The 19,848-nt window shown below is 49.0% G+C and overlaps 2 protein-coding genes across 5 annotated transcripts; one reads left to right on the top strand and one right to left on the bottom strand.

The window, feature by feature from the left end:
- Positions 1 to 38: 38 nt before the first annotated feature.
- Positions 39 to 4,426, bottom strand: DPAGT1 (dolichyl-phosphate N-acetylglucosaminephosphotransferase 1). 3 transcript variants are annotated; one of them, XM_032202004.1, is made up of 10 exons: positions 4,239 to 4,426; positions 4,036 to 4,156; positions 3,743 to 3,956; positions 3,077 to 3,223; positions 2,860 to 2,944; positions 2,095 to 2,283; positions 1,401 to 1,488; positions 880 to 1,035; positions 508 to 594; positions 39 to 226 (listed from the first exon to the last, which is right to left on the bottom strand). In XM_032202004.1, exons 1-9 carry the CDS (start codon positions 4,391 to 4,393, stop codon positions 529 to 531), a joined length of 1,221 nt encoding a protein of 406 aa, XP_032057895.1. In that variant the 5' UTR covers positions 4,394 to 4,426; the 3' UTR covers positions 39 to 226; positions 508 to 528. The 3 variants fall into 3 exon arrangements, with proteins under 3 accessions (XP_032057895.1, XP_032057896.1, XP_032057894.1); XM_032202005.1 differs by lacking the exon at positions 39 to 226 and adding an exon at positions 257 to 354; XM_032202003.1 differs by lacking the exon at positions 39 to 226 and having other exon boundaries at positions 257 to 594.
- Positions 4,427 to 5,029: 603 nt separating this feature from the next.
- Positions 5,030 to 19,632, top strand: C2CD2L (C2CD2 like). Of its 2 annotated transcripts, XM_032201840.1 has the most exons (15): positions 5,030 to 5,087; positions 5,419 to 5,556; positions 7,152 to 7,247; positions 7,639 to 7,758; positions 8,513 to 8,623; positions 9,373 to 9,486; positions 9,938 to 10,055; positions 10,219 to 10,342; positions 10,875 to 10,939; positions 11,358 to 11,485; positions 11,778 to 11,949; positions 12,662 to 12,763; positions 13,340 to 13,473; positions 13,937 to 14,219; positions 15,129 to 19,632. In XM_032201840.1, exons 3-15 carry the CDS (start codon positions 7,245 to 7,247, stop codon positions 15,344 to 15,346), a joined length of 1,692 nt encoding a protein of 563 aa, XP_032057731.1. In that variant the 5' UTR covers positions 5,030 to 5,087; positions 5,419 to 5,556; positions 7,152 to 7,244; the 3' UTR covers positions 15,347 to 19,632. The 2 variants fall into 2 exon arrangements, with proteins under 2 accessions (XP_032057731.1, XP_032057732.1); XM_032201841.1 differs by lacking the exons at positions 5,030 to 5,087; positions 5,419 to 5,556 and adding an exon at positions 5,616 to 6,017.
- The last annotated feature ends 216 nt before the right edge of the window (positions 19,633 to 19,848 follow it).

Genomic DNA, 19,848 nt, shown 5'->3' with positions numbered 1-19,848 from the left:
CAAGATTTTCAAGGCAAAGCATCAGAGGGGAAAGGGTACCTTGAGTTCTTTTATTCTCAGGGTGCTCTGAATTTTGGGTATGATTTATAACAATATTCTATGTCCGCTCTGCTCTGCTGTAGAGTCTTACAGAAATAGAAGTTCCTGTTTTCTCTCAGGGAACGGAAAGGCGCTTCTTGAATTCAGTGCGGTTTCATCTCTTCCCCCTTTCCCTAAACATTGTGTGCTTAAAAAAAAAAAAAAAAAAAAAAAAAAAAGCGGGTTCCTTAATTCCTCTCTCAAAGGTAATCCCATTAACAGTGATGTCCAAGTAGCGTTGAATCTCTCCTGTCAGCAGAACTGGACAAAAGACCTCTGTGCACAGAAAGAAGATTGTGATTCTGGACAGGCCCAGAGATCAGCTTGCCTTTTGAAAGGTGGCCTGATGCTCTCAGAGGACCAGAATAAGATCATTTGAATTATTTGGTCAGCAACTGGAGGAAGTTGACTGTAAAGTGCAACTCTTACCACTGGCTCCTTGTAGCCTAGTCAGACATCATAAAACAACCGCACTAGTTGGTACCGGATTGAAAATGCAATCGCACTCCCCAGGACCTAGGTAAAAAAAAATACATATATTGTGTTATATTGTATTAGGCAAGAAAGTTCACATGTTGAATATAAGTAGCAGCACTATCTGCAAGGCATTCTAAGTTGCATCAGAATGTTCCCACACCCCACTGTGACTTCAGCTCATGGAGTTCTGTGCCATATTTATGCATGTTGCATGGAAAGTGTGACACTTTACTTCCCTCTGCCACCCCTGAAACTCTTGAGACTGATTTGGATCTGTTTTTACCACAGGGTATATTTCATTGCTGGTGAGACCGTTTGTCTGACCTGGATGAGTAGCAACAGGAGAGTCAGATTTCGCTCGTGGGTGGGTCCAATCAGCTTTATAACAAAGTTAATAAGTGTCATGTTATTGCACTCGGTGTATTCGCCATCTTCATCCGTTCCACTTCTCACGTCTACTATGTGCAAGCTCTTTACTGCCTAGGGAAAGAAATATTGCATGCTATTTCACCAGCTGTGTTTAGTGCTCTTTGCTAGCTCTGTTTTCTTCTACTATCCCAGTAGTTTGGCTTGTACTCTTACTTTAAGAAAAAAAAAAAAAAAAAAAAGGACAGGCTAGGGATGGTCCTGGGACCACTGCTGTGTATGGTTATCTTAAAAGAACAATTAGTAACATGGTTGAATGACTGTGAGAGACAGTGACTGGGCTAAGTAGAATGTGTTCTGGATTTGAGCCAGGAAACAACCACTGAACCCAGAAATTGTCTTCCCTCACAGCCTGTGGTTCCTGCATGTAATTGCTGCCTCAAAGCAGGTCTGGATTTGGAATGTTTTCCTGGTATTACCTTCAGAGTGTATGCTCCCAGGGCTGAGAGGCTCTTAGTTTTGAATTTGGAGTAGCTCATCTCCAACTTCCCTGTACTAGGATTGAGCCTAAAAGGAACATTAAAGTCTTAGTCCGGATAGAGCAAGGAAACAGTGATACCTATGTAAGCAGATTTAGATACCGAGACAAGTTGCTGAGAAAGAAATCCATTGGTGAAAAAAAAAAAAAAAAAGGCAGGAATAATCTGTTAATAATTAACAACAGCTGCTGATACCTGATTCCTCAGACTGGGCAGTCAGAAGAAGACACTTCCCCCCCCCCTTCCACCCAATGTATGCATAAAACTAAAGGTTTTAAAAAATAGAAGAACTGAATATATGCCGATATGATCACAAACACAGAGAGCATTATGGCACAGTGTCACAGAATGCTTGCTTCTATGAAACTTTAGCAGAGCCTACTGCAACAGCATTCCTCTGTCTTGGAGCTGAGAATAATCATACTCATAACAGTCCTTTTTTTTTTTTTTTTTTGAGAAGCCTGTACTGCTTGACTCAACCACAAGTAGCACAGCAGGCCAGATTTTAATTACACAACCTACCTCGACAAGTTTTAAAAAGAGGACCAACCAACACCTGCTCTTGTTTCTCAGCTGCTATGGGAGACAAAAGACACCATCTCTAGTATCATTACAGGTCACTCAAGTACATTACCTTGGCAGCCGGTGGCGGGGACAAGGAATGACATGGAAGAGTTGAGGCAATGAGTAGAGGAAGTTGAGCACTTGCGGGATGAAAAAAAGCAGCATTGTTTTGCTGAAGTGCCCCAAGATGCCCACCACAGCAAAGGTCATGCCAGCAAAGTAGCAGAAAGTGTCCCCAACAAACACTTGGGATGGGTACCTGCGGTCCGTAGGGCAAAAGAGCAAAGGTTTGTTACGATCACCGTTTCTAAGAAAATGACTTTATAATCGCTGAATGCATTCCTAAGTGGCAGGTTGGGGGGGGCAAGAGAGACATTAAGCCTCAGCTGGCTTCTTCTCAGGTACTGAAGATAACTCCTTGTCTGCTTAAAAGCAGCATAGCAATGCTTTTATGGGATACTAAGATATGTACCTGCTACCACTGTAGTCTACAAAACTCTACCCTGGAGGCCACCACCAATCCACACATCGAAAACACCAATTGCAGGTGTATATATGCTGAAAACTATCCTGCAATGTGACTTGCAGAGAATACAACGTATAAATAAAAGTAGGGAGATGTGAGGTAGGGTATTCCATGCATTCTAGTGATTCAGTGTGATCTGAATTGTTCTAGTAAACCCAAAAGCTACCAGTGGATTGTTGCTTTGCATTCATGGTTCTGGCAAGAAGCTTGCTCCACTATCCCGCTTGCATGTCGGTAAACATTTTTGTTTATGGAGGGTAAAAGTAAAGAGTGCGTTTCCAAAGAAATGCTGAATGTCCATCCTCTTACCAGTTGTGATAAAACAGGCCCAGCGTGGTAAAAAAAAAGGGAATCATAAAGTAGAGAGAAAAAATGTGATCATCCTGATAATCCCCTAAAGAAAAAAAGAAACAAAATAAGTTTGTTCTAAGACAGGACTAGGTTATTTTTACCAGCAGCTAAAATCTAGGATTCTATTTCCCTTTCCTTTTTTTTTTTGTACCGGCTCAGCGTGTCATTTCCGTACCGTTTAGCTCTACGATGTTGAACACGATAATGGAAGCAGCAATCACCAGAGACTGCCCTGCTTCGATTCCATTGATTCCAGCCAGAATGTTGATGGCATTAGTACAAAACACCGCCAGCATCCCCATGTACACGTAGTAGAGGATACCTGTGGGTGAGAGTGAGCCAAACACTTCAGCATGCATATTTGAAACAGGCTCTAGTCCAATTTGCTTGAACTTTCCTGCTTTGGATGACAATCTATTACCTGGTGTCTGGGTAAATTTTGAAGTCGGTAGCTTTTTAACAAATAGTGCCCTGAATCTTATGTGTACACACACGTACAGCATGGCAACTACACAACATTTGAAACAGGCTGGCTGCCTGTTGTGTCCTGTTTCTGTGATTCTGGTATTGGCATCTGACACTTGTACTGCCAGAAACCTGGAAAAATGTACGGTGCCTATATACACAGGTATAGTATGATGCACGTTGGACCTCTTGATGGATATTCTCGCCAGTGTAACAATTAGTTGGTGACGTGCCCTCTCACTCTTTATTTAGCAAATCCTTCACGGGTTCCCTCTGCAGCACAGGCATTTCAATCTGCTACGTGTTAACGTTTCAGGTGAGCCCCTCTGGCTGTCACCGATTGCTTTGATGATGTTTTTTCGTGCTCTGAACTTACCCAGGTCCAAGTGCATGCCCAGCAGAACGCGGAAGGGCTTGGGCACCACAATGGTCGTGTTCCCAAAGTTGGTGAAGTACACCATGAGCAATGGGAGGGAGGCCATGGTAGGAAGAAGGAGCTTGTGGCGCCAGCGCAGGTTCAAGACATCATCTGCAAAGCCCAGGAAAATCATGCAGCAAATGGCAAGGAGCGAGCCGATGAGCTCCACGAACTGAAGGACAGAGAACAGCGCTGCGGTTACCGGCGCCCACCCCGCGCCCACCGCGCTCCGGGCGCCGGCCGAGCCCTACCTCGTCGTACGGGAAGGCCGCGCAGCCGTCCTCCACGAAGCAGCGCAGGAAGGGCACGGGGATGAAGCAGAAGAGGATGATGAGGAACACGGCGCCGCTGATCACGCCCTGCGCCTCAGGCCTGCGGGCAACGAACGGGAGGCGGTGAGCACGGCACGGCACAACGCGGCCCCGCGCGGGGAACCGGGGGTGCCGCTACTCACACGGGCCGCCGCGACGTCTTGTTGAGGTCCTGCCCGAAGAGCCGAGCCGCCACGAAGCGCTCCTTGAAGGCCGGGATCAGCGTCAGCGTGGCCGCCATGCCCAGCAGCGAGCCGCACAGGTTGATGGCGAGCGGCACGGCCGGCCAGGCCGCCATGGCCGCCTCACAGGGAGCGGGGAAGGAGGCGCTGGCTGCGCGCGCGCACCCCCTCCGACGCACGAAGCGCCATCTTTGAGCCTGGCACGAATGGTGGTGGGGAGACAGCCGGGCTCCTCCCGCTGTGCCCTCAACCAACATGGCCGCCTCGGCGCTGCCCAGCCGCGCGCCGCCCCGGCTCCGCCGCCAGGTACGTCACTTCTGCCCCCGCGGGAGGCGGGGTCGGCCCCGTCGGCGGGGCGCCGTGAGGGGAGGCCCCGGGAGCGGCGGAGGCTGAGGGGAGCTCCCCAGAGCCGGGGGCGCCTCACGGGGATGCGTGGGGAAGCGCCGCGAGGGAGAGCTGAGGGGACCGGGAGGCGGAGGGAGCGTTTCCTGAAGCGCCGGGGGAGAAAAAGTGAAATAAAAGAATAAAAATATCAATAAATAAAAAGGAAAAAAAATAATATCCCGGTCTTTCTGCGCCAGGACGACCGTAACGGGTGTTTAGAGCTTCAGGGGTGGCAAGGCTGCGAGTCACCGAGCAGGTGCAAAGGCAGCGGGGTCTGGTAGCAGCAAGAAGCGTTTCCCCCTGCCCTGTGTCTGAAGCACGGGGACCTGAGGTGGTTTCTGGTGGCTTCTGGGCTGACCGGCAGCTGCTGCTGCACTGAAAGAGGTGTTTTCTGCTCTGCTGTCTGCTGAATTGCTGTAAAAGCTGGTAAGCTGTAGCTGAGCCTTAAATAAATAAGTTTTGAGGCAGATAAATGGTTGGCCAGAGAGCCTCCTGCAGATGTAGCACGGGGGAAATGCCCCCATGGAAGGTGACTTGTGAGGAAAGGAGGTGAAAGCATTTGTTGCTGTCCCCCTACAGTAAAGTTGGCTGGAGCTGAGAGCAGGCAACTGAATAGCTTACAGCCCCGCTGCGAATGTGTCCATCAGTCAGCACAGCTGGAAAAAGAATAGCTCAGAGAAATCTGTTTTTAAGCGAGAGAGACAGAAAGGCTGTTGGGGAGCTCATCGCCCTGACCGCATTTGCCTTGCTCTTTCAGGCTGCCGGAAGAGAAGGCTCACAACAACAACAACAACAGCAGAACAACGAGGTTGCCTGGACAGACCTAAGACCGTGCAACCCAGGATGAAGAACCTGCCCGTGAGGAACGGTGAAGGAAGCTGCGTGCCACGGCCAGGTCGGTGTGGGGAGGGTTCAGCCTCCCGCCGCCGTTGTGCGCAGGCGGCGGCCGCGAGCGGCGGGGGCCGAGCCCGGCCCACGTGCGCCGCGGGGCTGGGGGAAGGGAAAGGCGGCGCGGCCCAGGCCCGCATCCTCTCCTTTCCTCTCCTTTCCTTTCCTCTGGTCCGGGATGCCACCGGGCCCGCCGTGAGGCACCGCGCCATGGGGCCGGATCCAGGCTGGAGCGCGCTGGTGCTGCTCTTCGCCGCCTCGCTGCTCACCGTCGCGGCCTGGCTGCTCCAGTACTGGCGGGCGGCGGCCCTGCGGGTGCTGTGGCGGCGGCGGCGGCCGCCGGTGGTGGCGGAGGAAGAAGCCGGGGCCCGGGCGCTGCTCGCCGCGCTGCTCGCCCTCCGGTCCCTGCGGGAGCAGTGGCAGCGGGCCTGGGTGCGGGCCCTCAACAGCCAGGCGCGCCGGCACGGGGTATGGCAGGGCATGGGCGGGCTGGGCCACGGTGGTGGTGTTGGCGGTGGGCTGAGGGAGGGTATTTAGCTTTTGGGAGAGCGGGGCTGCGACCCCTTTGTCGTCAGGCTCTGAGGAATCCTCTGTTAGTGGACTGCCAGACGGGGACCCTGTGGTGTGGGCTGAGCTGTGCTGGGAAACGCTCGGTGTGCCAGCTTCGCTTTTTGGGCTGCTGTGTTTCGCTCTCTGCTGTGCTTGAGGGATGGGGTGTGTTATAAATGTGAGCATAACGTGGTTTTACAAACTTTGAGAAGTAGGTGTTCGGCAGCACGTTTTGCTTAAAAGGGTCTGGGGCCTTAACCTTAGGTCTTCCCTTCCACAAGGAAGTAATTTCACAGGAGCTCACGTTACCTGCGAGGCAAGGGCTTCTGCCTGCAAAAAAAAAAAAAAATGGCAAAAAGAACTCAGACAAGGGGAGGTGGCTGACCACTACGTGGGAGAGTAGTTTCTCTCAAGGCAGGTTTTGTTTTTGGGTGCTCTTGAAAGAGAGTACTGACGAGGTGAGGCTATGGTGAGTCTGGAAGTCCTCTGGTTGTGTGGAGAAGGGACTGATTCGATTCTCTGGACTGACCTAGGTAGGTGAATATGCAGATCTGGTGGAGGAGGCTTGCAAGAAGAGGAAATGGCTGGTCTAACTATTATGAAATGAGAAAATACCCGAGACAGTACAGGACTGCAAGGGACTTTAGCCTGCATGTGAACTGTCTGCATGTGGGGCGATAGTTAACAGTGAGGGATAGTTAGGTTTTTGCTGTCCTCGCCCTTTCTTCAGTGCTGGGTATGGGGAGGCAGTGGAGGCTGGGGGTTGAGGAGTTGTGGTCTCGTTGTCCAAAAGCTTGTCAGCTGGCAGTGGGAAGCGACCTGTTTCTCCACTGAGCCTTTCAGTTCAGAGGCTTGGTCACAGGGAGAGCTGCCTGGAGTCTGTGTTAGAGGAGTCAGGGAGGGTGGAGTTGTGTCGTGGGTGTCTTTGTGCTGCTTGGATTCATGGAAATGGACCAGGACGTCCCCAGGGCCCTAAGTTAGACTTGCTTATCTTCTGTGAAACTGCCTGGGATGCTGTGACCACCGGGAACTAACAGATCTCTATTTTCATAGAGTTCAGTGCAAATCACGTTTGAAGAGGGTCCTCAGTTACCACCGGCAGCAAATATAAGCTGTGTGACGTGCAAAGGCCAGTCGGACTGCAGCATGGTAAGGCTTTGCTGTTCTGAATTGTAGCATGTCTGTCGACTGACGGTGTGTTCTACAGAGCTTGCCAACACTTGCGTAACAGAGATTGCAGCTCTGGGGCTGTACATCCGTGAGCTCTGCAAGAGCAGGTAGAGCTGAGGTGTAGGGGTGCTGAATCTGAGTATCAGGGTAGTGCAGTGGAGAGAAGAGAGCTTCTGTCACTGATACGTTCTTATTGCCTCGTTTGTGGAGTCTTAAGTGGCAGATTTGCAGTACAGATCTGCAGCTGACAGTAAGCCTGATGTTTCTTTGCCACAATGGGTCAACCTTGCCTATTGCTTTTATAGGTCTTGCCATCTTGCTTCCGCTTCTTACCAAGGACATAAACCTATTTGCTTCCTTTTCTCTATAGGTGCTTTACTGCCATCTGTCTGCAGAAGCCGTGAAATTCCCCGTCTCTGTAACGCAGCAATCCCCAGCTGCTGTTTCTGTGGATACGTATCATGTCACTTTGTCTCTGCTGCAGGCTAAGGTAATGGTTGTAAAAAGTTTGCCATTGAATTTGTTCTTTTACCTAGCCAGGTAAAGTTATTTATGCTCGGTTAGTTATTTGACTACTGTGTCCCAGACCTGTTGCTTTCAACAGATCACCTTAGATGTTCGTGTTAAAAAAAAAAAGTTCAAAAGTCGTTTGTCTTTCAATTATTTCTGAGCTATGTTAAATTTCATTGCGCTGTTTTTACTAGAGACGCTGAGTCAGGAGTTCTTCCTCTGTCATTCTGTTTCTGTATTAATGACGTACTTGTTCTGCATAGGTGCAGAACTTCTGAACTACAGCATGCTGTACGGGCTGGTTTGTTGTTGCAGACTGTTGGTGACCTGGATGAGTTTTCAGGCACAGCTCGTCTCCTAGAGACTTACAAATGGCCGTGCTTATGTTTGGTGATGATTAATAGACGTAGCTCAGCAAATACCCTGTATTAGTACCCAACTTGCTCTTCCAGATTGTCCTGCAGGCTGTGTCTTTGACCAAAGAAATAACAGTTTTTGCCTCTGACTGGCTTCTGGGCATCCAAAGGCAGTGAGAAAGCTGGGTCTGAGTGTGAAGTGCTGAAACTTGTGCATTTCGTAACTCTCAGAGGCCCAGGACCACCTATGTCCTTACTTGCTGTCTTTAATTGCTGCATGGACTGGCGTGGAGCCCTTTGTGTTGATGAATTTGAAACAGGGGAGAAAATGCCTGATAAAACCAGAGTGTTCCTGACTGCGTGTTTGTTCTGGGTCAGGTGGAGATCCACTTGGAGGAGATACAGAATGAGGGTCTCCTGGTGTCGTGGACATTCAAGGACAGGCCAGACTTGAATCTGTCAGTTCTTCCAAGATTTCAACCTCATGAGGTAAGCAAACAGGGGGAAGCTGGACTCGAGCAGAGGAAGGGCAGGAGGGGTGGAAACAGTGCGCAGACAGCAAGAAGGCTGCTGCAAAGGAGAGAGATTGGCAGTTCACTGTTGTGGCCCTTCTGTGGCAAGAGAAGGGGGTTCTTTCACCCTGGAATGTGTAGCAAAAAAGGCTTTTAATCCGTGTAGGTTCTCCTGCTGTTGTTGCCAAATGTGTAGCTGCAAAATGAGCTGTTTTTTTTTTTTTTTTTTTTTTTGTTTTTTTTTTTTTGAGTTGTAAAGCATGCAGAAGCCGTAGGTATTAGTGACTTGATGAGCTGAACACCCATGTGTTTGCGCTTCTGTGCCCCAAACAGTTCTGTCTGTTAGTTTTATTGACACCCTTGTTGCCTTATATTGAGTAGATGTAGGAATTCAGCTGTTCTTGTGGAGGTGTGGTAGCACCATCTCATGAGGCAGTGATGATGTGGCAAACTCTGAAGGCTTTATTGTCAAAATTTGTAATAGACGGGCTACAGATGTAAAAGGTCAGTTTGTCTTGTTCGTGCAGGTTATACTTGCCTGCAGCTATTACAACAAAGCTTAGGCACTGAGGAGGAGGCATACAGGATAGAGGAAGAGTGTATAGGAGGGTATTGCTAGGAGAAAGGCCGTGTAGAGGCTTGAGAGGCAGTTGTAGCTGTCTAAGGAGAAAATATATCTGCCTTGTTATGACGTTCCTGTGTTTCCTTTTGATTTGTGGAGAGAAGAATGACGGGAGAGTGGGTCTGTCTACCATAAAGGATCTGATCGAGGATACCATTGTCAGCACGCAGCCAGCCTTGATGGTACATCTGAAAGCCTGCACCGCAGGAACTGGGGCGGTAAGGCTCTCTTCTTGTGATATTCATGCCTTGAACACTGGGATGCTTCTGAGGGCTGAGACTTAGGCAGGAATCCAAGGGCTAAGTCTGACTTCTGAGCAACAGCCACATCCCTGGCTGTGCTGTCATAGGAACTGGGGTATTGTGGCGTAGGAAGCAGGGAGAATTAGAGTGGGACAGACCTTCAGCAGTGTAGTCATCTTCAGTTCCCCTTCTAGTAGCCAGCAAGCTCATTCCTGTCTGTCTCTTTTCCTGTCTGCCTTAAATTTCATATCTGAAGTAAGCTGGGGGCTAGCTGGAGGTCTGTAGCTTGGGGGGTCTGCAGTGTCTCTGGATGGCTTTGTGGGTGCAAGCCAATTGGGAGGTGCAAGCACAAATGCCGTGTGTCTTAACCACTGTCTGCTGACAAGAGAATGATAAAGGTGTCGGTCTTCCTCTCATCATTCCTCAGGTATCCAGCAGTAAGCTGACTCGAGATTCCGCAGCCGGTGTAGTAGCAGGCCCTCTAGGTTCCAAGCTTTTTCTACGGAATCTTCACGTGCTGAACTTGGGCTCCCAGGAAAAGGCAGGTAAGCCTGAAAACGTGGTTCATCTGAAGCAGGGGAAGTGCAGAAATGGTGAGGTGAGAGCGTGTGGATGATTTGGGTGGCTTTGAATGGCAATATGCATACGTGCCCACTGAACTCTGCCTTGTGTTGACAGGTGCACGTGTGCTCTCTTTCTCTGTTGCAGGAGTTGAGGAGATCTGCTGTGTCGTAGAGCTAGACAGTCCCCCGCAGCAGAAATGGGTGAGGCCAGTGACAGCTGGGAGTGCCAGCACTGCTGCAGAGATGGAGTGGAACGAGGAGCTCGTTCTGTAAGTGCCTGCTGGTCTCTTCGTCCTCACAGTAGAGGCAGACTGGCAGAGTCTCTGGGTGTCAATGCCACGCAGCAGTAACTGATGCAGGTGGCGTGGAGGTGATGTCTGTACAGCAGGATGGTGTGTGTCCGTGCTGCCTGTGTGCTGGGCTGTGAGCCCCAGTGATCAGCCCCAACTCACGTACATATTATTTCCTGCTTCCCTGAATAGTGTGTGTTTTAACTGGATGGACAGAAGTGCTGAGCATGGGGAGTGTGGGGGCAGGAGTTCTCTGCCTTCCAGACAAGGTTGCTATCTTAACTTGCCCTGACAGCGTACGCAGCCCTGCATGGGACAGAAACTTGAGTTTTCCCTCTTCTTGCTTGCTGCCCCTTCTTGTGTCCTCCAAAATAATACACACTTACAGGAGCTTTGGAAAGATGATGAGGGATGTGAGATTTGTGGGAGGGAAAACATATAATAGTCTTGTTTACTTTGGTAATTTTGCAAAGACTGCCTAACAGCAGCTTGTCTATTTGTGTTTCAACAGCGAGTTGGGACCTAGAAGTAAGGAGCTGAAGCTACAGGTGCTGGGGAACAGCGGCAGAGGTGAAGGTAAGTACAGGAAGCCATAAAATGGATTCTAAGACAAGGTGACAAAAATGCCTAAGGGACTTGCTGTGCTTTGAGCCTGTGGATCTTCTTTGTAGTTATGATGTATTATGAACAGGATTATATCTGATATCTGCACAGGATTTTTGTATCCAACTTTTTGTGAGCCTTTGACTGGGTGAAGTAACTCTCAAGTCTGTTATTCTTAGTGAAAGGCTCTTAGTGACCTTTTTGGTACCTGGGAGGTTCCCGTGGCCTGCACTTCCTAACCTAAAAGCAGTGAGAGGGATGTAGTAGAGCCAAGGGCAGCTGATTTGTTGGCCCATGGGACCACTTTCCAAAAGCACAGGGAGCTTGTGAGAGGTCTGAGGTGCTAAAGTTCTGTCGTTTTTATTTTTTTTTCTCCTCTTCCCTCTTGCAGATGTGCTGCTGGCCCATACTACTCTTTTGCTTGATCCTTTGAGCAAACGGCCATCTGGGAGACAGATCTGCTCTCTGGCCCCCGGAGCTGGGCAGTCGCTGGCAGCTGAAGCTACCATTGTACTGGAGGTGAGCAGGCAACCCAGCCGTGTGAACGCATGATCTGGAAATATTTATAATGCGAGGCTCGAGCTGGAAACCAGCATTACTAGGCCTGCGCTTGTGGCAGGGGACAAACAGCCCCCTAGGTCGAGGAGGTTTATCACCTTGCCCTTAGTGCCTGAGCTTTCCTCTGTTCGGCTGACATTGTAGTGAGAATGGCTCCTTGGTGCCTGGAGGGGTGGCTTTTGTCATCCCTGTTGCCTGCCTTTACTTCTGGGAGGAGGAGAGCCCCCTCTGAGCTGTGTCTTACTCTTTGTAGCTCTTATACCAGGATTCTTCTACATCTCTAAATGCTCAGCACGCCACATCTCTGCGTACCAGCATCACCCCCACCAAGAAGGTGGAGATGGACCGGACCATCATGCCTGATGGCACGATCGTGACTACTGTCACCACAATTCAGTCCCGGCCCAAAGCCGACTGCAAGCTGGGTGAGGCTGCCCTGAGGCAGGAGTCTTGTCAAGGTGGCGTGGGGTGGGGCGTATTCCTGAGGCCGTTCACACAGGCAGCAGGAAAACTGTTCAGCCATTGTGTGTTGTGGTTGTTGTGCACCTTAAGGATCGGATGGGTGGGCGGTGCTTTTAGCTTCTGAGTTATTAATGTTTTGTGGCCGTCTGGAGACGAGTACGTGGCCTTGAGGGAGGGAATTGAGGAGATCAGTTTGAGGGGAGCAACTGGGGAGAGCTGTGAGAGGGACAAGCCTCTCTGACATCTTCTGGTGGCAGGACTGAGCTGCGTATGCTGGTGTTGCATAGCTTCTGCATGATGTTGTGCTAAGTGTTGTGGCTTTCTTCCTCTATTTTTTCATCACTGCTAAATGAATTATGCTCTGGGTACTGTTGGCAGGCTTGAAAATATGTCGCCCTTGCTTGCCAGTGGTTGGTGCTGCTCAGTGTCTGTCTGATGTCTCGGTTAATGTGGTGCTGGATATTCTGTGAGGCAGGGCTGGGAAACAGCACAAACCTTGTGACAGGGCTGCTTCGCATGTCTTGTTCCAGTAGGCTTCTTGCAACTTCAGTGCTGCACAGCCTCATGGCAGCAGACCCTCTGTGGGGGGCGGGGAGGAAGGGCACAATACGGTGATGAAGTTGCCTAAACTTCATCTCCACTGACTGTTGTCTCTGCCTGTCTTTCGCCGTGAAGATTCACCCTCAAGATCGCCATCCAAGGTGGAAGTAACTGAAAAGAAGACGACGGTTCTTTTGGAGAGCAGCTGTCCTCGCAGCCTTTTGGCCAGCAGTAGCAGTAAGTGCATGCAAGTCAGAAGTTCTTACTGGAGCGAGGATGTTCCTTAGCCTTTCTAGAAGAGTGTCTGTCTGAATGTGCTGCAGAAGAGGAAGTCCAAGTGATTGAGTGAAGAGGGTAAGGGGGAGGGCAGGTAAAAGAAATTCCGCCCATGACTATGGGTGTTTTCTTGCGTGACAAGAACATCCCTAAGTTAGCTGGAGCCAATGAGATTTGGTCATGTTGTACTTGGCATCTCCTTTTTGTCTCTGAGACAGAATGCTGCAGCTCTTTGGATGCTTTGTGGCTGAGGCTGGGAGATCTCCTGGGAGTCTTTAGAAATCTTTCTGAAGTGGGAGGTGGGAGTGGTGTTTTAATGATACGCCTGTAGGAACTTCAAATTTACAGGTGCCTGAAAGACTTGAGAGCTCTACAGAGCGTTCTCCTTTTAGTTTGTTTGGGCAAGTCTGTAATAAATACTGTTCTCTCCCTTCATGTCCACGTAGTTGCCTATTAAAAGCATCGTGATCAGCAAGTGATCTCTTCCCTGTGCTGAAGGATGCTACTTCAAGTGTTGGTATCTTTCTTGTCGCTCAGGGGACAGCCAGATGCCTAATGGCTTGGATCCGGTGGCTGAGACGGCAATCAGGCAGCTAACTGAGACAAATAACAAGCCCGCCAAGAAGACCCCAACAAAACGTAGCACGCTGATCATCTCGGGAGTTTCCAAGGTCTCTGGCAGTTAGGGGGCTCCGTTTCCTGTCTGGGAGGCTATTTCTGTGCATGTCTGTGTAAAACGACCCTGTCCTGTAGGGAATGGTGTGGAAAAGTACCAGCACAGAGGACTTGCTCAGCTTTTTGCTGCTTCCCATCAAAGGTACCTCGCCAGGCTGCAGGGCAGCTGCCGATGGAAGCTCACAAAGCATTGGCAGCAGAAAGGGAAACTTTTGCGTTAGTCGGGAACCTCATGGAGAATGTAAGGAGTTATTCTGAGACTTTCCTGTGTGAGAGAGGGAAGTGCTGCAAAATGCCATGGAATCAGGTATCTTCCAGTGTGTTTCAGCAAAAAGTGACTGCTGCACATCTGTGCTTTTTTTTTTTTTTTTTTTTTTTTTTAGTGCTGATGAGAAGAATCGGAGAGAAATGCAATCCTTTAGACTCTGTCTTCCTGTCTGACTTTTTAACCCCCTGCAGGTACCTATTGCTCAGGACGAAATGGCACTTTCTCTGGGTTATGCTGCATCCATGGAGGCCACGGTGTACGGGGCTTCTGGGGCGGTGAGTGCAGCGGAGCAGATGCACGATTCCACTGAGTCGTCACAGCTGCTGGAAGCGTCGCCATCAGGACCAGGGACCAGTCAGGAGCTGGATGAGACAACGAGATCAGACATCTCTGAGAGACCATCCATGGAAGATGTTGAATCCGAAACTGGCTCCACAGGAGCCCTCGAGACTAGGAGCTTGAAAGATCACAAAGGTGAGGTTGAACTCTTGTACGGTAGCTAATGGCAGCTTGTGCCTGAGGACAAACTGACAGCTTTTTGGGGTGATGAAGGGTGGCTTCCAGTGGAGCCTTGGAAGAGCCCACGTATTTTCTATGCTCCCTGATGAAATGGTTTCAAACACCTTTTTGCAGTTACCCGATTCCTGTAGGCTTTGTGGTTTGTGTGCTGTCTTAGATGGAAGCTCTTTGTAGCTTGCAAAAAGTATCTATCCCAGATTGACAAGAGACATGGTGGGCAGGGAAAAGAAGGAATTAAAAAAACGGAACCCCTTCTTTGTAGGAAATGCTGCTGTAGCACTGAATAATGTGCAGGTTTTGGATGTCTTTTTGTACCCTTTTGGGGCTGGCAGTGATCAGCATTTCCATCCTGCCCTGCCTTGGTTTATCACCCGGAGCCATCACTGTTATTTTTCTCCAGATTTGGACATCTTGTGAAAGTACAGGCAGCTGTGCTGAGGGCTCGATGACCAGCTAATCTGGATGCTCTGGAGCCAGTCCTAGTCTGAGATGCCTTTTCCCTTCTTGTGTGTTCCTGCGGGTGTCTCCACACTGACATTCCCACTCATTTTCCACTCACACCAGTTTTACCTTTAAGTTCCGATTCTCCACGACTCCGCTACAGTGAGGGTGTTGCTGCACAAAAGGAAGCTTACACACAGGACATGTGCAGTGTTTAGTGAAACAGCTTGCGGGTGTTGCAGTCTGTCCTGAATGCAGGCTTTGCCTTGAGGCTGGGAGCTGAGATTCGCTGCCCTGCTGTATGCTTTTGCTGCTCAGGCCAAAAGAGGTCTCTGCCTCTTATATTTGGTGCATTTGTTGCCCCTGAGACTTGCCAGGGAAGGATACAATCATTGTTTCCATCTCCTTCTTCTGTCTTTGCAGTTAGTTTTCTTCGGAGTGGTACCAAGCTCATCTTCAGGAGAAAGACCAAGCAGAAAGAAGCTGGCCTGAGCCAGTCTCACGATGACTTGACCAATGTCACCACCAGTTCTGCCAGCAAGAAGAAAGCCGGCAGCTTCTCCCACCGCCTCATCAAACGCTTCTCCTTCAAGTCTAAATCCAAACCTAAAGCTAACGACAACACGACAGGTGAGAACTGAAGGAGGGAGATGCCGGTTGGAAAGATCATACAGAAATCCTCTCTTAGTCTTTTGTCTTCCCGCTCCATGGTATGTGAGATCTGCAGTCCAGTTCCTTCCAACCTTGGCGGAGGGAAGACACCCCAGTGCTTTACACTGTTTGGGGAGCAAAGGTGGCATACCCAGGGCTGAGACTGCACAGCCTTCTCTGACTGTTACGCTCTCCCCAAAAAAATCCAGCAGGCATGCTAATCCCCGTGGGGTTCCCAGGAGCTGCAGAAGTGACTCTGTCCAGCTGTCCAGCTTCACTAAGCGCTTCCTGGCACCTGTCAAGTGACAGCCTCGGAGTTAAAAAAAACTGAGAAACTGCCAAGTTAGCTGCGTTTTCGAGAGCTGCGGTATGTAGCCTTGCTCGATTCTGCTCTTGAGAGAGAATGGTGCAGTTGCAGACCATTCTGTTGTTGCTCCTGCTCGATGCAGAGGCTGTAACGTGACTGAGGTGTGGTGTGGGACGATGTGTGCGTTCCTGGGCTATGTGCTGTGAGCAGAACAAGCTGCTGTTCCCCACCCAGATCGGCTGTTGGAATGGTCTCCGTTTCAGAAGGCGTGAAAGGTGCCTTTTTTCTGTGCTACACTGATGAAGAAAGAAGTCTCTAAGAAGAAGGAAACCTTAACCACTAGACGAGTTTTTGTAGAAGACCCAGTCCTTGCAAGAACATCCGTTGGCTGCTTTTGGTGCCTCTTTATCTATGTTCTGGAGCAGGGAAGAGGCCATGGGACAGATTTGTACCAGCCATCTGCCTGTACAAGTGGAAACGTTTTCCTTGTGGGTGGTTAGGGCCATCTCTGATAGGGCACGGGGGAAACAGAGGCTGTGGTCCCGTTCTGTGGTTCTCCTTAGCAGTTCTGACTCCAGTGCCTGATGTGCTGGGGATGAATAACGAGAAACATGGCAATGCTAGCAAAAGGGCGTTGTGATGTGGAACCTGAGTGAAGAGCTTACATGTTTGCACTGATGAACGGCATTTCTTGTAGCAGAAAGAGCCTTTCCTGATGGCATGGGAACTAACCTCCTTCTAGAAAATGTTATCCTCTACGTTTAAAGCGTGGGCCTGTCTGCAGTGGGTGTTTCTTGAGGGAGAGCTGCACGGGGGGAAAAATCAGCTGCTCACACAGGAGGAAACTGCCCTTCTAAATGAATGTTTTCCCAGTCTCTTGAAATACGTGCGTTGTGAATATCCCAAGAGGCCCCGTTTGAATGAGTGTAACAACACTCCTTAGAAAAATGCTTATTCGTTGTTAAAGTAGATTGTTTGAATGGAAGCTCTTGCTCTTCTGTAGAGCTGCAGAGATAGGGAAATGGGTCAAAGGGGAGGAAAAGAAATTTGGTGGAGAGATTGTGTAAGCCTGGCTGGGGTCTTCAGCTCTCTGTTCTCCTGTTAAAATACCTCCAGAGGTGGGGGCTGTTGCTATACTTCACTCAAGATGCAACCCAATTGGAAAAGTAGCAGTACTCTGAAATTGTGTGTGATACAATGCATCGTGTTATTCAGAAGGACAAATCCTGGGTTACTGGTAAGGCCAGGTGCTATTTCCAAAGGCTGAAATGTGTTTGGTATGCTGTTGTGAAACAATTTACAGGCAGGAATTTTAGAGTGCATCCCAAAAGTATCAGGAAGTTGGGAAGGCCTTACTGAACTTGTTCCTGCTTTGTGGGCTCCAGGATATGGCTGCTAACGAGTGGCGATGGAATTACTGGTTTTGATTTGAGCTTTGACCTGTCAGAAATGTTGGGAATATTCTGCACTGTTTTCTGTGGGATGAATGGCACACAGGGTGCACAACAGTGGTTGTGTATTCTCCCTTGAATTTTTGGTGGCACTCTTTATCGTGGGCTTTTTTTTTTTTTCTTCATATCCAATATTTTTCATACTGGATATGAAAATTTGTATTTGGCTAGATACAAATAATCCTTGCAGCGGAAAGGGTTATTGTTAAGGTCAGATGGAGCATATCCCCAAACATTAATTCCTGCATCTGCTTATGTTTTCTTTCTGCCACATCATTGCTCCTCAAAGTTTTACAGTGTAGGAGTGATCTTGTAGCTTTTGATTTTCTCCAAAATCTTCTCTGAGTGCAGAATGTTTTTTTCAGAGTATTTGGGTAAGCTGCTGTTCGAAGGACAGTGGGGCAAGGGAGAATGGCACAACTGGGTGCACTTGGGAGTATTTTACTTCTGGTATGTTACTGATTTAACACATCCATCCTTAATCTTCATATCTGTACACGGTTTCCTTTCTCTTGTGCAAGGTTAGTTTTGTCTTCCAAAGCAGTGTTTTGTTTTTTTAATTTTGTAGTCTTGGCTATGTGAGTGTGTGTGAATCTCCTGACTTACTGAAGCCAAGAATGGTAACAAATCTGCCTTGTGGGGAGGTGTGATTATTGGCCTGAGGAACGATTCTTTTATCCTCATATCCTAACTTTCTCAAAAGGGAAGGGAAGGTGATGGAAGTCTCTGGTCTCCAGAAACTGTAGAGAAGGTCCCATGGAGTTTTCACTCATAAAGCTGCTGTATAAAAAAATCTGTTTGTGTTTAGTCACCTCTTGGTGCTTTTTGCTTTAAAACAGAAGAAATGGTGTTTGAAATCAGCTTTTCCCTGTTTAACTTCTTGTGGGTACTCGTGCCCTTGGTGCCATTGACCAAACAAGTGGGGGGAGAGGAGTGTCAGAGCGCTGGACTTGAACAAAGAGATGCTTCTGAAAGAGCTCAGCCTGCTTACGCAGGCTGTATTCCAAATGCAACGTTTCATTGCTGGCTACGCAAGTAGAAAGAGTGACCGTTAAAAAAGCCAAAGTACACTTTTTTTTTTTTTCTTTTTCCTGGTGTTTTAGCTGAACAGAGTTAGGATTTACATATACTGTGTGTTTTCACTTCTTTGAAGAAAACAGATCGCTCTAGCTGTACGCTTGTAACTAGAGCTGCCCGGACACACCCTTCCCCCTGTTTTGGTAAGGCTTTTAAGAACCTTCCCATTGAAAAGCCTTTAGCATCTGCCTGCAAAGGGTGTTCTGTGATTTTGCAGCCTCTTAAAGTAAGAAAAAACATTAACGTGAATGAAGGAGACCGCAAAACCTCATTTTTTGGGGGGTGCTGTGGGCTTTAATGCGGTGGAACTTGACTGAAGCCTGGTAGGGCAGGGACTCTGTCAGGTGATGGGGTTGGAATTAGATGACCTTTAAGGTCCCTTCCAGTCTGACACATTCTGTGGTTCCATGATTTGGAGAGGAGTTTTAAAGCGTGTACAATCCAAAGGGAGAGGGATTGTACACGTGAATATATGTTTGCGTGTACGTGTGGACAGCGTGTTCTCTGAGAGTACCGCTCACACCGCAAAGCGAATGGACAGGGCCAGGAGAACGGCTTTAGGAGCCTCTGTGCCATCCACGCAATATTTCTAACCCTGATACACCTCCCCAGAGGTCAACTTGAGAAAGACAATCCGGATACTGCACCCGCGGATGCCCTCGAAATGCTTTTGTAGTCAAGCATGGGTTTTGAGGGGGAGAGAGAGTGGAGACTTTGCAGCTAGCTGGAGAGCAGCTCAGGGGAGGGGAGCATCAGGAAAACTTCAAACTGCTGTGAGAGTGCGAGAGGCACGGGCTGTTTCTACACCAGATCTGTGTGTGTGTGTCAGCGTGTATGCGAGGAAGCGTTCTGTGTTTTATTTTCAGATTTGTTTTTAGAGGTGCTACATCGTGTGGCAGCCACTCTCCTTCCCTGTGTGCTAATCCTAGAGGGAGGTTACTGGGTAGCTGGCGAGATGCTTGGATGTGTGGATGCTATCGGCGTGTTCTGGAGTCTTTTGCCTCGTTCTCCCTTCCCTGCCCCTAGCTCACGGTGAGTGTAAGGATCCAGCAACAGTTCTGTCGGTGGTCAAACTTCTGGAAAAGGTCTTTGTGTACGTGCAGGAATCACAGCTCTTTCTACAAGCGTGACTGCTCCGTACCACCTCTCTTTGCGTGTAGAGGTACTGGACCAAATCCCCATGCTGAATCTGAAATTAGCACCCCTCCTTTTGTGTGCTCATTTTTTTTTTTTTTGTACTTTAATACCTTCTTTCTGGGTGGCTTATTTTAACCCCAGATTGTCTAGAGGAAAAAAACAAAACTAGGAACTGTGTAGTTACTTAAGAGATGACAATAAAACGACTTAATTCAGAGTAAATGAATGAAGTTCTTGCACCTTTGTAAATGTTGAAGAATTCCATTGCTGTGTAATGGCTGAACCTGTTAACTTATTAAAACCCATGGAAATAAAAACCTGAGCATGCGTCCTGACTGCACCCCTGTTCTCCTACCCTGCTCCCCAGCCCTGCTTCCTTACACCAGCTCCATGGAGCCCCTGACCCCTACCCCCAACAGCAAGGTCAAACCGTGACTAATGACCCCAAATCCCAATCCTGGACCAGCACCAAAAGGGCCCTGACCCCGAACCCTTGACCCTAAAACCTTGACACCAAACC

Source organism: Aythya fuligula, chromosome 22 (assembly GCF_009819795.1).
Source record: "Aythya fuligula isolate bAytFul2 chromosome 22, bAytFul2.pri, whole genome shotgun sequence".
Lineage (NCBI taxonomy): Eukaryota > Metazoa > Chordata > Aves > Anseriformes > Anatidae > Aythya > Aythya fuligula.
This window is presented reverse-complemented; position numbering and strand designations above follow the sequence as displayed.